Source organism: Narcine bancroftii, chromosome 2 (genome assembly GCF_036971445.1).
Source record: "Narcine bancroftii isolate sNarBan1 chromosome 2, sNarBan1.hap1, whole genome shotgun sequence".
Lineage (NCBI taxonomy): Eukaryota > Metazoa > Chordata > Chondrichthyes > Torpediniformes > Narcinidae > Narcine > Narcine bancroftii.
This window is the reverse complement of record NC_091470.1, coordinates 156810177-156831677: the sequence shown is the minus strand read 5'-3', so window position 1 is coordinate 156831677 and position 21501 is coordinate 156810177. Positions and strand designations below refer to the sequence as shown.

The 21501-nt window shown below is 41.9% G+C and overlaps 1 protein-coding gene across 2 annotated transcripts in view; it reads right to left on the bottom strand.

The window, feature by feature from the left end:
• The window catches only part of LOC138754473 (transmembrane protein 88-like), an 88332-nt gene that overhangs the window by 44208 nt on the left and 22623 nt on the right, over positions 1–21501 (bottom strand). The window contains exons 3-4 of one of the 2 annotated variants that reach the window (XM_069918789.1): positions 8697–8787; positions 6037–6733 (exon numbers count right to left, since the gene is read on the bottom strand). In XM_069918789.1, the coding sequence (XP_069774890.1) occupies positions 6424–6733; positions 8697–8787 (401 nt within the window). In that variant the 3' untranslated portion in view covers positions 6037–6423. Of the gene's footprint in view, positions 1–6036; positions 6734–8696; positions 8788–21501 lie in introns of those variants that run through there. The other variant, XR_011351783.1, reaches the window with a different exon arrangement.

Here is a 21501-nt window from a genome sequence, read left to right as displayed (position 1 = left end):
CTGTGCTATTATTTTGTCAAGTTCCATTAAACCGAATGTAGCTGTTCCCATGGTTACAATCTCAAAAAGAGACAATATATTTAACTTTGGTCTCCAAAATCTCCTTCTTTTAGATATGTGTTGATCTTCAACATCCAAAACCATTCCCTCCATTGCTTCAGTAGAGATATGCTTATATCACAGAAGTATTGAAACTGGCAAAAATTGCTTCAGATGTCTGGGATCATAACTCTGTTATTCGATAGTAAGGCAGAGGAAAACAGTGAGAAGGAAGGGGTGAGGAACATTTTACATCAAGAGTTATGCCACCTCACCAAAGGCACTTCATCCATCGCCGATGCACCACCCACCTCAGCGGGGACCATGGCCACGCCCTGGCATCCAGACAAGGAGCATTGCTCAATCCAGAAGACTTTTAAAATAAGCAGCATTTCCATCTGGGTTGGGTAGTAAAGTGGGTAAGTGCTTTTGCTGCCATTGTAATGTCTGAATGAATATTTGGGGTAGCTACCCTAGGAGCTTCCCTCAGAGCTAGGCCTCCTGTCACTAGGACAAGTCAGGTAATTCCCACCTGAATCCTAGGAGGTTTGAATTCTCATTGGGGAAGTTTCTGGTGCAGATGAACCTTTCATGGCTTCATGTCCCCAAGATTATTTAGGTTGCTACCACTTCCCACTTTATGTGTACAGATGAATACTTGTTCTGCATATGTATTGTTTGTCTGTATGTGTGTTATGTCTGGTTGTGTGTCTGCATATTTTGCACCGAGGACCAGAGAACAAGTTGGATTGTACTTGTACAATCAGATGACAATAAACTTGACCTGACTTGACTTCCCCGCTCTTGGTCTGTACCTGCTTGGGTTTCAGCTCTTCCAGCTCTTGATGGTTAGCTGTGCCTCTGCCACACTTTCCAGCCATGAGTCGCAGTCTTTGGGTGAATTCCCCCATAATCCTCCACCAGTTCACATACGTCCACACCCCTTACTTACTGACAACTCTGATCCAAAACGAATCACGTTGCCTGGTTCTCCCTCCCCCCTTGTGTGCCTTCTGCCTCTTGATGGACAGTAACTCAAGAAATTAAACACAATCCAGATCAGAGCATTTCATTTAATTGCTGCCACTTCACTGGACTTAAATCCGATCCTGCCAATTACCAATACAGTGTGTACACCTACACAGCCTTACAGCCAAGCTCCTTTCAGAACATCTCCCCTGTCATTCTTAACACTAAAGAGAACAAAGTCTGCAATGTTTGCAATACTTTGCCTGCTATTTTCTTTTAGTCACACAACAGGCTGATTCGAATTCGTACTTCTGTTCCTTCCCTGTTTCTGGCTCAGGATCCTGGTTTTCCATTCTCAACATTGTTGTTCATTGTTCTCTTGTTGCACATCCTGCAGAGAAGTCTCACTCCCACTACCACTTGCATACATCAGTGACACGGTTAATAAAAACATAGAAGATAGGAGCAGGAGTAGGTCATTCGACCCTTCGCGCCTGCTCCACTATTCAACGAGATCATGGCTGATCTTAAAGTTCGGTACCCCGTCCCCGCCTTCTCTCCGTAACCTTTAATACCCTTATACTGAAGAAATATATCTAATTCCTCTTAAATATATTTAATGAACCTGCCTCTACTGCCCTCTGCGGCAATGAATTCCACAGATTCATCACCTTCTGGGTAAAGAAATTCCTCCTCATCTGGGTCCTAAATGGTTTGCCTATTATCCTCAAACCATGGCCCCGGGTTCTGGATTTTCCCATCATTGGAAACATCCCATCTGCATCCATTCTGTCCAGTCCTGCCAGAATTTTATAGGTCTCTATGAGATCCCCCCTCAATCTTCTAAACTCCAGCGAGTACAATCCCAATTTGCGCAATCTTTCCTCATAAGTCATTCCTGCCATTCCAGGTATCAGCCTGGTGAATCGCCTCTGCACTCCCTCCATTGCAAGAACATCCTTCCTTAGATAAGGTGACCAAAACTGCACACAATACTCCAGGTGGGGTCTCACCAAGGCCCTGTACAGCTGCAGTAAGGTATCCTTGTTCCTATACTCCAACCCTCTTGATATGAAGGCCAACATACCATTTGCCTTTTTAACTGCCTGCTGTACCTGCATGCTCGCCTTCAGAGACTGATGTACAAGTACCCCTAGGTCTCTTTGCACTTCCCCATCACTTAATCTATTGCCATTCAAATAGTAATCTGCCTTCCGGTTTGTATTACCAAAGTGGATAACCTCACATTTATCCACATTGTAGTGCACTTGCCATGTTACTGCCCAGTCCCTCAATTTATCCAAATCACACTGGAGCTTCCTAACCCCCTCTTCCGTGCACACAACCCCTCCTAGCTTAGTGTCATCTGCAAATTTGGAGATATTACATCCAATCCCCTCATCCAGATCATTAATGTAAATTGTGAACAGCTGGGGTCCCAGTACAGATCCCTGTGGTACCCCACTGGTCACCGCCTGCCACTCAGAAAACAAGCCATTTATCCCAACTCTCTGTCTTCTACCTGCCAGCCAGTTCTCAATCCACATCAATACTTTGCCCCCAATCCCATGAGCCTTGATTTTGGAAGCCAGTCATTTATGCGGGACCTTATCGAAGGCCTTTGGGAAGTCCAGGTACACCACATCCATTTACCTGTCACCATCTCAAAGAATTCCAATAGATTTGTCAAGCACGATTTACCTTTTGTAAATCCATGTTGACTCCATCCGATCCCTTCTCTGCTAGTCATATGCTCCGCTATTACATCCTTAATAATGGATTCCATCATTTTGCCCACTACTGATGTAAGGCTCACCGGCCGATAATTCCCCGCTTTTTCTCTACCCCCCTTTTTAAATAGTGGGGTAACATTAGCTACCCTCCAATCCATGGGTACTGATCCTGAGTCTATCGAGTTCTGGAAAATAATTCTTAAAGGATCTGCTATCTGAATGGCCACTTCCTTGAGTACCCTAGAATGTAGATTATCAGGCCCTTGGGATTTATCTGCCTTCAATCCCATCAATTTCCCCAAGACCATGTCCTTAGAGATACTGATTTCTTTCAGTTCCTCCCTTGCATTAGTCTCTATGTTTCCCAACATCCTTGGGAGGTTATTTGTATCCTCTCTTGTAAAAACAGAACTAAAGTAAGAATTTAATTGGTCTGCCATTTCCTTATTCCCCATTATATATTCCCCTGATTCCGACTGCAAAGGACCTACTCTGGATTTCACCAATCTTTTCCTCGACATATTTATAAAAGCTTTTGCAGTCGATTTTTATATTTGCCGCAAGCTTACTTTCGTAATTTATTTTTGCTCTCTTGATTAATCCCTTTGTCCTCCTTTGGTGCATCTCGAACTGCTCCCAGTCTTCGGTTGTGGTACTTTTTTTGGCCAATTGATATGCTCTCTCTTTGGACCTAATGCTGTCTCTAATTTCCCTTGTTATCCACGGTTGAGTCACCTTTTTTGGTTTATTTTTATTCCAAACTGGTATAAACGATTTTTGCAATTTCTCCATTAGATCTGTGAATGCTTTCCATTGTCTATCCACAGTCAACTCCCCCATAAACACCACCCAATCAATCTTACTCAACTCCCGTCTCATACCATCATAATTCCCTTTATTTAAATTCAGGACCTTAGTCTCGGTTTTAATTTCATCACTCTCCATGTCAAGTGAAAATTCGATCATATTGTGATCGCTCCTACCCCAAGGGCCTCGCACAACAAGATTGCTGATTAGCCCCTTATCATTGCATAATACCCAATCTAAAATAGCCTGCTCCCGAGTTGGTTCCTTGACATATTGGTCTAGATAACCGTCCCGTAAACATTCAAGGAATTCCTCCTCCTCTGTATTTTTACCAATTTGACTAGTCCAATCTATATGCAAATTAAAGTCTCCCATGATGACAGCTGTTCCCTTATTGCACGCTTTTCTAATTTCTCTTTTAATGCCTTCCCTCACCTCTACACTACTACTTGGAGGCCTATATACCACCCCCACTAACGATTTCCGCCCCTTGCTATTCCTCAGTTCTACCCATATAGATAATGTAGCAGTTAGCACAATGCTATTACAGTGCCGTCTGTAAGGGGTTTGTACGTTCTAGCCGTGTCTGCGTGAGTTTCCTCCGATTGCTTTGGTTTCCTCCCACCCTCCAAAAATCCCAATGTTTTCCAGAACACAACCATCACATGTTACAAGACATATCATGCTCCACCAACCCATTCTTCACCTTTCTTCCTCATTGAATAATTGACACCTAATCAGAGGAGATAATCTTTCTCCATCGACACACTTCATAATTTAAAAAGAATTCTATGAAATTTCCTTGCATTCTTTCTGTAATTCCAGAAACTCATAACTTTAATTTTCCACCCATCCTGGTGAAACTATGCAACAATATCAAAAATAGACGTCAGAACTTGCTGTGCACTAATTGCCTTCCTCACATCCTGCATTACTATGCTGTGACACTATGTGTCAGAAGTATTCCAGAAAGCTTATACAAGCAGTTAAAGAAGAAACTCTGCAGGTGCTGGGGTCAAGTGTTATACACAATCATACTGGAGAAACTCAGCACAGGTCACACAGCGTCCATAATAAATAAATGGGTAACCACCATTACCCTTTACTTCCTGTCGATGCTGTGTGACCTGCTGAGTTTCTCCAGTACGTTTGTGCAAACTTATAAATGCACTCTGATTCCTGAATGGAACCAGGAAGGATTTTGGGGATGTCATGTCATTTTTTTTACTTCCAATACCACACCTTTGCTCAGTTTTAAACACTGGCCATAATTACTCATTATACCTCATTTGTGGCCTCATATTTTGAACAATTCTTTTGTTGAATATACTATTTAAAATAACATTGGACAACAAATATTTTTCAAAAGGTTTGCTTCCTGAAAAAATATTGGGAATTATGACAGACAACTTCAAGCTGAACACAAAGATAATTTCAGATTTGCTGTATCACATGGGAAATTGGAGAAACATTAAATTAACTTTTATTGAATTTAGCAGGTTTAATCGCATAATGATGCTGACACATTGCATTAGTTCAACTGACCTAAAAATTTTCATTTGTACTCAGCATCTGATGCCTCTCAGGTCAGTGTCCAACAATAGTTGGCCAGCATTGATGGATTCCAGTTGCCCTGATACTGCATTTCCATGGTCGCAGTGTCCTGGTGAAACCCTTCACCAGGTTCGTTACTGAACGCACCAAGATCAGCAGGGAAGGAGTCCAAGTGCGAATGCAGAAAATGAATTTTCAATGACATGTTGCACCTCATGCTTTTGGATGCTTGATGTTGTCTTAAAATATGACAGGAAATTACAAAAATAGGTTACATCTAAAAAAAAATTATGTGATAGGAAAATGTTAAGGTGATTTTTGTAATCAGCAGCCCAAAATCCATAAAATACACCCAAAAAATGTACAGGAAGCAAACTCTTCATTGTCCTGTGTAATCACTAAAATACAATTGGACACCCAGGGGCCAAAGAGGGTCAACAAGGACAAGAATGATGAGCTGTCTGTAGACACCAGAGTGCTGGATGGAGTAATATTTATGGAGGCTGGAGAACGAGGTGTAACAAGGAGAGGATACAGTTCCTGGGAGGAGGTGAGGTCACGTCTGATGAAAAGTTTAGACGATAGTTTCATGCTGGAGCTGATCTATAATGTGAAGTAGGAGTGTTTTTGTGGTGTACTCTCTACTTCATGGCACTCTAAGGGGTCAAGCATTCATTGTCTTCTTAAACTGTCCATATTTTATTCCTATGTTTTCCAATCGGATATCTTGCTGTGGAGTGAGAGATAGTGTACTCTGTATCAGGGAGACAGAAGGCACATGACTGCAGTTCTAAGCAGAAGCTCTTAAATATTTAATTGGGGGTCTTATCTACAGCCAACATCTGAAGATCAGAAGTGCACTCAAATCAATGAGCAGTAGCAGTGAATAAAGCAAATAAAATTATAAAATCATAATCTGCTACAATGCCAAAACAGTATCAGCTGCAGACCATCCTTAAATCCAAGCTACTTGACTGAAACAGTTGTGATAGTTTACAGAAATAATTCACAAATTAATTGCAAACAAAAGGGGTACTTTAATTTACTTCCCTGAAACTGATGGTATTCACAGATTGGTCTGCACTTCAAATTTCAGATTTATTGTCAGAGTACATACATAACGTCGCCTATAACCCTGAGATTCTTTTTCTCTGTAGGCGAAGCAGAATTACCCCCGCTTATTGGTAGTGCAAAAAAAAAATTGACTCATCGTACACATCGTACAAATGTAAACAAACTGTGCAATGCAGAGAGAGAATAAAATGCCAATAAAGCGCAAAAGTCAAAGTTTTTAAATTCTTCAGTAAGTCCCTGATTGGGTTCATCGTGGAGGGGTATCAGCGGCTCCTGAACCTGGTGGTGCAAGTCTGGTGGCACCTACACCTCTTTTCTGATGGCAGCAGCAGGAACAGTGCGTGTGCTGGGTGGTGTGGATCCTTGATGATTGCTGCTGCTCTCCGAAGGCAGCGTTCCCCGTAGATGTTCTCAATGGTGAGGGGGTTGTTGCCTGTGATGTCCTGGGCTGTGCGTCCACTACCTTTTGCAGGGCTTTATGCTCAGCAATATTGGTGTCCCCATACCAGACCGTGATGCAGTTGGTCAGATATTCAACAGCTGCCCCCTTAAAGAATCTGAGAAAATCTTTTTTCAATCTTGGTCAAATTAAACGGCAGGCCCAGATGTTTTGAATCACAATGACCTGATGTGGGGTATCATCAGTCCCTGCCAGCACATTTTATCACTTTTTTGCAGGGCCAAACCAGACTGTGATGCAACGGTCAACACATTCTCCACCACACCTCTGAATTATATATCTGCTATATTTTTCTAAATTCCACCAGTATATTTCATGGGACGTCCCACTGTGGTTAATATTCCCAGCTGTGTATACAATCTGCTTAGGCATTACTGCATAATTTTTTGTTCCCGCTCTATTTCCAAATTCCCACCATGAAATTCAATGCAGTTTTACAGAAGGAAGAGCAGGTGGTGTTGAGGAATTGGGGAGGCTGCAAAAAGATTTAGATGGATTAGGAGAATGGGCAGAGAAGTGTCAGATAAAATACAATATCATGTACTTTGGTAGGAAAAATAAATGGGCGGAATATTTTCTAAATGGGGAGAAAATTGAAAATTCGCAGATGCAAAGGGACCTGGATGTCCTCGTGCAGGATAGCCTGAAGGTAAATTTGCAGGTTGAGTCAGTGGTGAAGAAGGCAAACGCAATGCTGGCATTCATTTCAAGAGGAATAGAATATTAGAGCAGGGATATGGTGTTGAGGCTTTATAAGGCATTGGTGAGACCTCTCCTGGAGTATTGTGAGTAGTTTTGGGCAAAGGATGTGTTGATGTTAGAGAGGAGGTTCACTAGGATGATTCCGGGAATGAAAGGGTTTTCATAACAGTATGTGGCCTATAGTCATTGGAATTAGGGGAATGAGGTGGAGGGGGGGATCTCATTGAAACATTTTGAATGATGAAAGGCTGGACAGAGTAGATGTAGGAAGGTTGTTTCCCACGGTGGGAGAGTCTAGAACAAGAGGGCACAACTTCAGGATCGAAGGGTGTCCACTGAGAACAGAAATGTGGCAAAATTTCTTTGGCTAGAGGCTGGTAAACCTGTGGAATTTGTTGCAACAGGCAGTTGTCTAGGCCAGGTCATTGGGTGCATTTAAGTCAGAGATTGATAGGTTCTTGATTAGCCAGGGCATCAAACATTGTGGGGAAAAGGCCAGGGAATGAGGACCGAGTGGGGAAAATGGATCAGCTCATGATTAAATGGTGGGGCAGACCTGATGGGCTGAATGGCCTATTGCTGATCCCATGCCTTATGGTCTTAATTTTCACTCCAAAATTTCAGATTCTTGGCAGAATTGCAGCTTTCTGTCTCCCTGCTGGTGTTAAACAGCTTTCACTGAAGTCCAGTTGAGGTTCATCTTAAAGTGGCTGCCATCAGAGGCATTATGTGATGGGAGATACATGATGTGTTTATATTATACATATCAATAGTGAAAATTACTTTCACTTGAATTCTTTTCAACGAACTGGAAAAATAATTAGCTAAATGAAAAGAAGGTTAACAGAAAGAACATATGAAATTGGTCATCTCATCCCGATATTCTTCTGTCAGTTAGTAAAATCATGGTTAAATTTAAATTTAGACATATAGCCCTTTTGGCCCACAAGCCTGTGCTGTCCAATTACACCTAAATGACCTGCATCCCCCAGTACATTTTGAAGGGTGGGAGGAGACCAGAACACCCGGAGGAATCTCACACAGGCATGAGGAGAACGTACATATTGGCCCTTCTGGATTCGAACCCTGATCACTGGTGCCTTCCTCGCTAACCATGCTGCCGACTACGCCAACCATATCACCGTCAAGTTTCCAGTTTGTTGCCTTATCCCAATATCCCTTGATTTTCTTGACATCTAGAAATGTGTGAGTGGTGGGTGAACAAGGGTAGACTGTTTGTTTAACCTGGGCATTCCATTAATAAGCAGGAACTGAACAAGGACGAGATGGCTCTGTGCAGGCTGGAGGAGATTCCAAAGTGCACCACCCACATAACCCAATCTGATCCAGCAAGTTACCTAAAAGTCCAGAAAACTGCAGATGCTGGAGATCTAAAATCAAAACCAGAAGTTGCTGGAAATGCTCTGTAGGTTGGAGGTCCTACTGCATCTGTGGGAAGAGAAACAGGGTCAAAGTTTCATGTACAAGATCTGATGGGGTGTCAATAACTCGAAAGACTGGAGTTACAAAACTGTAGGCTTTTATTTACAATAAAACTTGAAGGTCATCCTGTGCTGTGACCCAGGCTTTCTGGGGAGGGGTTATTGTGTTGGAGCCTTGATACAGGGGTCAAGAGGGAGGAGCCATGGGTACAGTCACAGAGCGAGGCAGAGCCAGATAAATGAGTGTACAGCAGTTCACCACAAGACCATCAGTCAGAACTGCTGTCCTGAGAAGACAGAAGTGGGCAAGGCTACTGGCCACCATCCTGTCAACCTAATGAGCTCTAATGAGAGCATCCTGGCTGGCTGCATCACAGTGTGGTTTGGTTGCTGCAGAGAAATAGTTAAGAGGCCAATCCACAGGACCATAAGAGCGGCAGAGAGGATCACTGAGCTCTCTCTCCCTCCCCCCCCCTCCCTCATTCACGTGATCTACAAAGATCATTGCCTGAAGAAGGTGTGCAAAATCGTTGAGGGCCATATGCAGCATTTTTCAGATGTTCCCGTCGGGGGAAGAGATAGAGGAGTATTAGAGCCAGCATCACTAGGCTGAGGAATATCTTCTTCCCACGGGCAGCGAGAATGCTGAACGACCAAAGGAACTGCTCACATTAACCCTCCGAGTGTCTACGATTAAACAATATTTTAATATATGTACATATGTAATGCAAAGGTATTATTTGTCTGTATGTGTGCTCTGTCTGGTTGTGTGTCTGCATGTTTTTATACCAAGGACCATAGAGCGCTGTTTCATTAGGTTGAACATGTGCAATCAGATGACAATAAACTTGAACTTGTAAACTACCACTGAACGATGGGCGCCATCTGCAGGCTAGAAGTTAATATACAAAAAGACTGGAGAAACTCAGTAGATCCCGTAGAATCTGTAGGAGGTAAAGATACGTCACCAATGTTTCGGGCCTGATCCCTTCATCAGGGTATGAGCAGGCCCCTGAATAAAAGGCGGGTGGGGGAGGGGGGGAGGAGCACAGGCCCACAGCCAAGAGGCCACAGGTGGACATTGGCAGGAGGAGAGAAAAGCTGAGAATTGATCAGCAGAGGGGGAATAGCTGCTCTGTGATTGCAGAGCTGAAGGAAAGGAGGCAGAGGGGCAGGGAAAGAAAGAGTGAGAGAGAGAGAAGGGGTGAGGAACTTAAGAAGACAGGGATAAGAGAAGAGATAGACACGGGGTGGGCAGCTGAAGAAAAGGAGACAAAGGGATAGGGAATGAGAGAGAGAAGGGGTGGGCAGCTGAAGGAGACAGGGATAAGGGAAAGAAAGAATCAAGGAGTGGGGACCTGGAGGAGACAGAGGGATGGGGAAAGGAGAGCGGCGAGGGGTTTAACAGAGAAGTCGACGTTAATGCCATCCGGTTGGAAGGTGCCCAGGTGGAATATGAGGAACTTGTGGCTTGTCTCAGTTTGGCAGTGCACAAGACCTTGGACAGACATGTCAACATGGAAATTGGGTGGGGCGACCCTCCATCTGCAGGAGAGACTTGGTTGTGCAGGGTGAAGCCACAACAAGCAGTGTTGCTGGGAATATTCACTGACCGGAATCAGTCACAGTTTGCACTGGAGACGACATCTCACAAGACCAGGCTCTGCCATCACCCCTCTCCTTCCCCACCCACCAGCCTATAGAAATACTACCCTGCATCCACACAAGAAGGTCAACTCCACACTTGTTCTTTGAAGAAGGGCTCAGGTCCGAAACATCAGCAGAAGAATATATCTTTGCTTTTTTTTTTGGACACTGAAAAGACCGGTTGAGTTCCTCCAGTATTCGGTGAGTTTTAAACTCCACACTGTATTAATTCAAATCCTCTTTATTTGATTCAGTAATTTTAATATATTTTGGAGACTCCAGAATATAGGAAAACTACTGAATCAAATAAAGAGGATTTGAATGAGTTAAGTACTCTCAGATATTCATAATTGCTGGTAATGATAATCTGGGAGGTTTAATGCATAATTCTTGCTTTTTTAAGCAGTTCATTGTAAAGAATCAAATGCCACCCATGAAGGAGATTAAGTGGCATATTTTGGATTGATACCACTGGAGGGGGGTCCCTGTGGTGAGGCAGAGATCACATCAACTAAATGACACAAATGACCTTCCAATGCTTGGCCACAGCTTTCTAGCAGACGTGATTTAAGTGCTCACCCAGACCCCTCTTAAATGTAGTCAGTGACTCAGCTTCTGGCACCCTATCAGGCAGAGTAACCCAGGTGCCGCCAGCCTCTGGGTGAAAAAAGTGCCCCCAGATCCTCCCCAAATCAATATCCTCAGTCAATATCCCCTGGTTTTATTCACTTCTGATAAAGGGTAATCTTCCTGTTGTTTACTACACCCCTCATAATTCGATGTATTTCATTTCTTCCATCTCTGCATCTGATAAATTCTAGACATAAAAGACAACAGGGGGTTATGGAGGGAGAGAGGGAATTTAAGGCTGAGATAGAAGATCAGTTAGGATTACACTGAAGGGAAAGGCACATTCAAGGGGCTGAATGGCCTTCTCATGTTTTACCTAGTAAAAAGGCTCAGGAGCAGGTCATATATGGACTTTAAGGCAAAAGTTTCCAGTGTATTCTGATTTTAATTCAAATTTCTAGCATTTGGAACTTTATTTCCCAGCAATAAGGGAAATCTGCAGCCTTGCTAAGTGGTCAGTGGCGCCACTTGCTGCCATTTAGCGGTACTGCAGCCGTAAGTGAATTGAACATCAAAAATACAGATGCTAGACCACCTGGGAATCCAGGCTTCTCGACCGCACTCAGCTTTTGTGTGCATGCATGCTTTGTGTGTATTGTGTGCATTGCTTGCTCGTGTGTGTGTACGTGGATTGCATAAGCGCCACAGATGTACTGCCTAAGAATCCATAAAATGTGAAGATCCGGACCGATCCAATCCTTGAGCAGTCCGGATTTTAGGACTTTAGGTCAGAATCAGAATTTATCGTCATGAACACATTGTGAATTTGCGGCAGCACTACAGTGCCAATACTGCTCTAACTTACATTTAAAAATTAAATAAGTAGTGCGAGAAAGTGAGGTAGAGTCTGTGGTTCATTGACTATTCAGAAATCTGATGGCGCAGGGGAAGATGCTGCCCTTGTGCTGCTGAGTGCTTCTCTTATTATTTCTTTCACAGTCTAAATTCCTACAGGAATTGAACCCTAGTGGTGTTCACTTTGAACAGGATATGAACAAAGTTGTTACCTCAGCGATGTGTTGGCCATGCAGTAGGATGAAACCCTTATCCAATGATAAATAAGCATGAATTTGGAATGTACAGCAGGAAAGGTTTCATGGAAGTAATCAGGAGCTCCATCAGGCCTAACTGCAGTCAACCAACAGAGCAAATCCTTGTCCATCCTCTGTTGTCCTTTTCCAGACATTAAAACTGTCAGGTCATCTGAAATGGCCTGTGGAAAGGTAGCTTTGGCCAGAGGGGTTAGTGGCCAGCTAAAGAAGGAATGTTTCCCACCTGTTTACATCTTGGCTAACTTTGGCTCTCAGATGGCATCAGTTGGGATGGTGTGGTGAGAGCTATGCTAATACAGCGCCAGTAACCTGTGTTCGAATCTGGCGCTGTCTGTAAGGAGTTTGTACGTTCTCCTCCATGATTGCATAGGTTTCCTCTGGGTGCTCTGGTTTCAAAGTTCAGATTTATTGTCAGGGTACATATATGACATCACATACAACCCTGAGATTCTTTTTCTTGTGAGCGAGGAGGCAGAATTGCCATTTATTGGTAGTCCAAAAAAAACTGTACCCAATGTGCACATGTAAACAAATAAAGAAATATAAACAAACTGAATCTTCAATATAGAGAGAGAGAAAAAAAATAAATGAAGTCCTTAAATGAGTCCATGATCGAGTTTGTGGTTGAAGAGTTTGATGATGGAGGGGTTCCTGAACCTGGTGGTGTGAGTCTTGTGGCACCTACACCTCTTTCCTGAGGGTAACAGCAAGAACAGAGCATGTGCTGGGTGGTGTGGATCCTTGATGCCTGCTGCTGCTCTCTAACGCCAGCATTCCCTGTAGATGTTCTCGATAGTGAGAAGGGTTTTGCCAGTGATGTCCTGGGCTGAGTCTACTACCTTTAGCAGGGCTTTACGCTCAGGGGTATTGGAGTCCCCATACCAAACCATGATGTAGCCAGTCAGCACACTTTCAACCTCATATCTGTAGAAATGTGCCAGGGTTTCTGATGTCATGCCAATCCTCCACAAACTTCTGAGGAAGTAGAGGAGCTGTTGTGCTTTTTTCACTCTGCCATTAATGTGCTGGATCCTCCCACATTCCAAAGACGTTCAGGGCTGGTAGGTTAATTGGTCACTTGAGTGCATTTGGCTCATGGCCTGGAAGGGCCTGTTACCATGCTGTATCTCTAAATTAAATTAAACCTGCCCTCAAACCATGGTAAAACCTGTCAATCTGCAGTGCAGGACACTGATGAGCCTAATGCACGTGGCAAAGATTCCTCCCAGTGAGCAGATATCCTCTCGCTCCTCAGGGGAAGGGAACTCTGCTTCAGATTTGCTTGCACCTCCGTCTTAGTTCTCAGGTGTTTTTCCACCACCATACACCAGTCCTGCAGCAGTTTCTTCAGGTGTTTCTGCCCAGTGTTCTTCCTGGAGTTCTTTGAGGCCTTGCTTGATCTTCCTCTAGGTCACGAGTGATTTGGCCTGGTTGTGTGGCAAAAATTCACTCAGCATCCCAGCAGGCAAAGCCTATTGGTCATCATAGCCTGCAGGCTGGTTCTCCAAAAGATTTTAATGATCTCTTTCTGTACTGCCCTTGTAATTGTTCCATCTTGTTGTTACACAGAGACGTGTGGGTGCCTGAAATGCCTTGTGAGTTGGTAGTGCACCCACCACTCTCTGAGTTTAAAAAAATGATCTCTGACATCTCCCTTAAACTTTCTTCCACTCACATTCAACAGACATCCTCTGGTATTTGCTATTGTCACCCTGGGATACCTTGATGAAACGTCGATTAAGTATTTTTATCTTTGCTGTATAAAGGACACTGTTTGACCTGCTGAGTTTCTCCAGCATTTTGTGTTTTCACTTCAACCAAGGAGTCTACAGATTTTCGTGTTTTCCTTCTGGGAAAATGCCCATCCTATTTAAGCCCCTCATAATCTTACACTATCAGTCCTCTGGCTATGGTCCCAGACACAAAAGTACATCTTCCAAAAGTAACACAGACATTGCTGATTCTACCCCTGTTTCTCGAGGATCTGTACTGGAAGGGATTCTGCTGGATTGTCAAGAGCTTCATGAGTGAAGTGAGTTGTGGACGACATGCTGGATCTGTGACAAACTCGATGTGTGCATCACGGAACTTCCTTGTACGGATCTGCAGTTCTTTAAGTGAGTTAGAGATAAAACATGGCGTCAGTCGTGAAGGGCAGATCCTGAGAATCGAGATGGCCTTTTGCCCAAAGATTATCCCATCTTACCGAACATATTCCCTCCTTTCCTTGACAGTTTTGGAAACCAGAGTATCATTCTTGAAGTGAGAAGAAAAAAGACAACAGGTGGAGTGGGCTTTAAGACACAGCCTTACTTCTTGCCAATGTCAGTGCAGAAAATCTGTAACAATGGCAGCGTGTTCATTACAGAAACCTTAGACCAACAGAGGACACAGCTGGGGTCAGTTCAACTTGTCTGTTTAAATCTTAACACAAACAGGATATTTAAATTTAAACACTCATGAGAAATGTTATTTTGGTGAAGGCAGCCAATAGCCCAAATATTAAAGTATTAGAGTATTGAGATTAAAGGCCTGCTGGGAGGGGAGGGGGTGTCACTGTGGGAAGGCAGCTGTTTCTGGCTTCTGCCCAGCACTAGCCTGTTGTTGCAAAGCTTTGAATATTTAACCCCTCTTTCCATGTTATGTTAAATGTGTCACTGTAGGATGTGGGGCAGTCTCGTGGTACAGTTACCTCACAATTCCAGTGACCTGAGTTCAATCCTGACCTCCATACACACATTTCCCTGTGGCTGCATGGATTTCACCCACCCCACCCCCTCCCTGGTTTCCAGCCATATCCCAAAGACATGCTGACAGGTTACTTGGCAGTTTAAAACTGCTGCTTGTACAGTATGTATGTGAGCAGTGAAATCTGGAGGGTGTTTTAGAGAATGTAGAACCACAATGAGGAAGCGTACAGGGGGAGATAGATCAGCTAGTTGAGAGGTGTCACACAACAATCTTGCTCTCAACATTTGCAAAACCAAGGAGATGATTGTGGACTTCAGGAGGAAACCAGAAGAACATGAACTAGTCCTCATCGAGGGATCAACTGTAGAGGTTCAAGAATTTTAAATTCCTGGTTGCCAACATCTCCGAGGATCTGTCCTGGAACCTCCACGTCAACGCAATCACAAAGAAGGCTCGCCAGTGTACTTTGTAAGGAGATTCGATATGTCACCAAAGTCTACAGGTGTTCTGTGGAGAGCATTCTGGCTGATTCCGTCACTGTCTGGTGCCAACACTCAGGACAGGAAAACAAACTCCAGAGGGTTGTTAACTCAGCCTGCAACATCATGGGGGCACCAGAAGTGATGCCTTAAAAAAAAACAGCCTCTATCCTCAAGGACCCCCACCACCCAGACCACACCCTCTTCATTCTGCTACCATCGGGAAAAAGGTACAGGAGCCTGAAGACGACCACCCAGCAGCACAGGGACAGCTTCTTCCCCGCTGCCATCAGATCCCTGAGTGATCAATGAAAGCACAGACACTGCCTTACTTTGAATTTTTCTTTTTATTGCACCATTTTATTTATTTTGTAAGGTGGTTCATTGTGATGTTGCCTCAAAACAACTAATTTTGAGACATGTTTATGACAGTTGATTTCTGATTCTAAATAAAGGGCAACACAGTTAGTGTAGCAGTTGATACGATGATATTACAGCACCAGTAGCCCAGGTTCGAATCCAGCGCTGTCTATAAGGAGTTTGTACAATCTCCCTTTGTCCACATGGGTTTTCCCTGGATATTCCAGTTCCCTCTCATGTTTCAAAATCATATGGGGTTTGGAGATTAATTGGTCACACAGGTGTTTGAGGAGGATCTGACGGGTAAATATTTCAAGATAAAAGTATTTGGTCTCAGGAAGGAGTTGCGAAAAGTGGTGGTGCAGGCAGGACCATGTTTAACAAGCATCTGGGCAGTCACTTGAATGAGTACAGCAGAGAGGGCAGTGGAATTAATCCAAGTGGGGTTAGTACAGAAAGGCATGATGGTCTCCATGGTGGGCTGAAGGACCTCCTCCAATGGTGTTCTACTTTAAGAATGGCTGCTTCAGCAGAGCCTGTCAGATGTGAACTCCAGGAGTGATCAAGTAAAAGAGATAATCAGAGAATTGGTCATGTTTAGCTTGCTGCTACAGACCTCCTGTTGTCTGAAGAGGGCACGCAAAGTCATTGAGGACCCCTTCCCCTGCACACAGCATCTTTCAGTTGCTCCCATCAGGGAAGAGATACAGGAGGTCAGAGCCAGCACCACCAGGCTGAGGAGCAGCTTCTTCCCGCAGACAGTGAGAATGCAGAACAACTGATGAACTGCTCACATTAACCATCCAAGACTCTCATATTCAATACTCAATATGAAACAAAATTTATTTATTTGTATAGATGAAAACTTATCCTGCTTATGTATTGTTTGCCTGTGTGTGTGTGTGTGTGTGTGTGTGTGTGTGTGTATTATGTATCGAGGACCTGAGAACGCTGTTTCTTCAGGTTGTACTTGTGCAATCAGATGACAATAAACTTGACTTTACTGTATTGCCCTGTCCTCTAGCACACTGGCTTCTCTTCGTACCATTGAAGTCCCTCTTTGCTTTGCCTAACATCACCTCTCAAGATTGTTGTACACAGTGGAACAACCGCCATGACTCTTGATACTTTGGCTGGTCTGTGGGGAATTGGAGGTCCCAGATCAGCCCAGCCAATGGAATCATCCTTTCAGTATCCTGGGGAAATTCTTGTTGAGTACCCCTATACAATCGTCCTCGCAGCAATATTTGGTCCTCAGATTTCAGATTTTATCACCTGCCTGCCTGAGATGTTTGATCAAAGAGTGCTGATCTTGGACCACTGCAGAAAGCAGGTGTCACTACAGCAGACTAACAAGTGGGTGCACGTCTGACGGCACTCGCGTCTGCAACCTGCTTCCTTGAGGATCGACGCCCTTCCCCCTCTGTCCAGACCTGCAACCTGACCCAGCCTGGCTCCATCTAAGCCAGTGAGGCGCCACTTGTAGTACTGGGACACCTGGCACGAGATGACTACTTTCCTTCCATACTATTCAAGTTTATCACCTGACTGTACATATACAACCCGACATAATAGTGTTTCTCCAGACTGTGGTTCCCGCACGTACACAATACAGGACATAATAATCATACATGTGCCTAAAGATATAATTTCACAAATATAGAGTAAAACCCCTGGTTTTTGATACCAATGGGGATGGGTAGATGCCAGATAAGTGTATTATTCATGTAGATGTTCTTGCTTTTGATAATTTGTGCTCTGCGGGTTCTCACATCATTCTAAGATGTTTTGGCAGGAGCCTGACCATTGGGACCCACTCTGTGTGTTAAGACATGCTGTAACATGGTGGCCTTTGTTGCATATAAATAAGGTTTCAGATTCTTTTAATTAAAGAGATGACCAGGTCAGGTGTGGAATTAGGTTTTAATTTTATACATGAAGGTTCTCAATTTTGCCTTATCTGTAAGCCTGTAGTGTTGTCGACCTCCACCCTGGCAATATTCATTGACCTCTGGCTTAAAGCTTTGTATACAGTACCATGAGGTGGTGCTACATGGTGCGAGTGGCTTGGTCAACGTTAGATTAAAGGATAGTGGATAATTATGTGCAGATGTAACTGAGTTTTTATTTTTTAATGAGTGATATTTGCCGTCCTTTGTTGGATGAGGGGAAATGGGGGCCGCAGTTCCAACATGTGAAGAAACTTAGCTTGTTACCTTTCTTGGGATCCATAATGGAGGACCAAAACGGGATGAGGAATAAATGGTGCAAGATCAACAAGCTGAGTCTTAATGTGGAGATGAGTGTGATGGATGAAGGTTGACCATTCTCTATTACACATCAATGGCTCTGTCATGGAGAGAGTGGAGAGCACACAGTTCCTTGGTGTGTATCCAAAGGATGACCCATCCTGGATGCACACCTCCTCATTAGACAGGAAGGCACAGCAGCCTCTACACTTCCTAATGAGGTTGAGGATGGCAAGACTAAAAGCCCCAATCTTTTTATTTATAATTTTTTATTTTTCACACTGTGAACCATATCAACCAAAATACATACAAACATTTCTCTCTTGAATATACACAGTGTAATTTTCTCCCTTTTTCCCCCCTCCCATCCCTCCCCCCTGCCCAACCCCCTCCAAAACCAATAAACATTCAACATATACAATACAATAAAACCATTAAGCAATGTCATCACACAATGAGAATAAACAAGAAAAATGTGTCATCTACTTTTACACACTGGATCAAGTCATTTTGACCTTATCATTTTATCATTTTAGGGGTGAAGGTCCGAGGTAAGCCCTCTCTGTTATGTTCCATGTACAGTTCCCAAATTTGTTCAAATGATGTGACTTTATTTTTTAAATTATATGTTATTTTTTCCAATGGAATACATTTATTCATGTCCATGTACCATTGCTGTACTCTCAGGCTCTCTTCTGGTTTCCAGGTTGACATTATACATTTTTTTGCTACTGCTAAGGCTATCATAATGAATCTTTTTTGCACTTTATCCAATTTGAGGCCTAATTCCTTACTTCTTATGTTACTTAGAAGAAAGATCTCTGGATTTTTTGTGATTTTATTTAATACCTGATTTAGATCTTCCCAAAAGTTTTTCACTTTCTCATATACCCAAATTGCATGTACTGTTGTTCCCGTTTCCTTCTTACAGCGAAAACATCTATCTGATAATGTTGGATCCCATTTTTTTTAACTTTTGGGGCGTGATATATAGCCTGTGTAACCAATTATACTGTATCATGCGTAACCTTGTGTTTATTATATTCTTCATAGTTCCAGAACATAACTTTTCCCATGTTTCATTTTTTATCTTTATGTTTAAATCTTTTTCCCATTTTTGTTTGAGTTTATAGCTTATTTCATTATTTTCCTTCTTTTGCAGCTTGATGTACATGTTTGTTATAAATATTTTAATTATTATTGTGTCTGTAATCACATATTCAAAGCTGATTCCATCTGGTAATCTCAGTCTGTTTCCCAATTTATCCTTTAAGTAGGCTTTCAGCTGATGGTATGCAAACATTGTACCATGAGTTATTCCATATTTGTATTTCATTTGTTCAAATGTTAATAAATTATTTCCCAAAAAACAATTTTCTGTTCTTTTAATTCCTTTTCTCTCCCATTCTCTAAAGGAAAGGTTATCTATTGTAAAAGGGATTAGCTGATTTTGCGTCAATAATAATTTTGGTAGTTGGTAATTTATTTTTTTTCCTTTCTAATTGAATCTTCTTCCATATATTGAGTAAATGATGCAGTACTGATGAGCTTTTATATTGTACCAGCTTTTCATACCACTTATAAAGTATATGTTCCAGTATCTTCTCTCCTATTTTATCTAGTTCTATCTTATCCAATCTGGTTTTTCCTTTGTCTAATAAAAATCTGATAAATACCTTAATTGTGCTGCTCTATAATAATTTTTAAAGTTTGGTAACTGCAAACCACCTTGGTTGTACCTCTCTGTAAATTTATCTAACGCTATCCTCGGTTTCCCCCCTTCCATAAAAATTTCCTTATTATTCTCTGTAGTTCATTAAAGAATTTCGCTGTTAAGGGAATTGATAACGATTGTATCCTTGGGAAGACATTCATTTTAATGCAATTTACCCTCCCTATAATGTTAGCGGTAATTCTTTCCAATGTTCTAAGTCTTCCTGCAATTTCTTTATTAATGGCTGATAATTTAATTTGTACAAGTGGCTTAAATTATTATCTAACTGTACCTAGGTATCGGATTGCTTGTGTTTGCCATTTAAATGGTGATTCTTTTTTAAATTCTGTATAATCCGCATTACTCATTGGTATCATTTCACTTTTATTTGCTCTGATCTTGTACCACGATATTTCCTCCATATTCCTTTAATTTCTTATGTAGTTCTTTTATTGATATTTCTAGTTCTGTTAAGTATACTATGATGTCATCTGCAAATAAACTGATTTTATACTCCTTCTCCTTTATTTTTATCCCTTTTATTTTATTTTCTGTTCTTATCAGTTCTGCCAATGGTTCTATTGCTAAAGCGAACAGTGAGGGAGATAATGGAGATACCTGCCTAGGTGACCTACTTAATTTAATTGGTTTGATACATATCCATTTACTGTTACCTTCGCCAATGGTCCATTATATAATGCTTTAATCCAATTAATATATTTTTCTGGTAGGTTGAACCTCTGTAATACTTTGAATAAATAATTCCATTCTACATTGTCAAAGGCTTTTTCTGCATTTAAAGCAACAGCCACTGTTGGCATCTTATTTCCTTGAACTGCATGAATTAGATTAATAAATTTACAGAAATTATCCACTGTTCGTCTTTTCTTAATAAATCCACTTTGATCTTGTTTTACTATTTTTGGTACACAGTCGGCCAACCTGTTTGCTAATAATTCTGCTATTATCTTATAATCTGAATTAAGTAGGGATATTGGTCTATACGATGCTGGTGTTAGTGGATCCTTCCCTGTCTTTGGTATTACTGTAATTATTGATGTCTTACATGAATCTGGCAAGTTTCCCCCTCATTCTCAGTTTGGTATAATTGTTCATAAAATTCCTTAACGTTCTCATTAATCTCCATTGGATTATATGTAATTTGTTTGTCCTTTTTCCTTGATGCCAATACAGTTCTTTTAGCTTGTTCTGTTTTAAGTTGCCAGGCTAATATTTTGTGTGTTTTTTCTCCTAGTTCATAATACTTTTGCTTTATTTTCATTATGTTCTTCTCCACCTTATATGTTTGTAATGTTTTGTATTTTATTTTTTTTGTCCACCAATTCTCTTCTTTTTGTTATATCATCCCTTGTTGCTAGTTCCTTTTCTGTACTTAATATCCCCTTTCCAACTGTTCTATTTCCCGATTGTAGTCCTTTTTCATCTTAGTTACATAACTTACTATCTTTCATTGCATCCCATAATATAAATTTGTCTTTCACTGATTCCGTATTTATTTCGAAGTACATTTTAATTTGGTGTTCAATAAACTCTCTAAATTCCTGTCTTTTAAGTGACATGGAGTTTAACCTCCATCTATATGTTCTTGGTGGGATGTCCTCCAGTTCTATTGCTAATAACAGGGGTGAGTGATCAGATAGCAAACTAGCTTTATATTTTGTTTTCCTAACTCTCCCTTGAATATGGGCTGACAACAAAAACATATCAATCCTTGAGTAAGTTTTTTGCCTACTTGAATAATATGAAAATTCCTTCTCTCTTGGGTGTTACCTCCTCCATATATCCATAAGTTTCATTTCCTGCATTGATTTAACCATAAAATTGGTTACTTTATTCTTTTTACTTGTCTTTTGTCCAGTTTTATCCAACATTGGATAC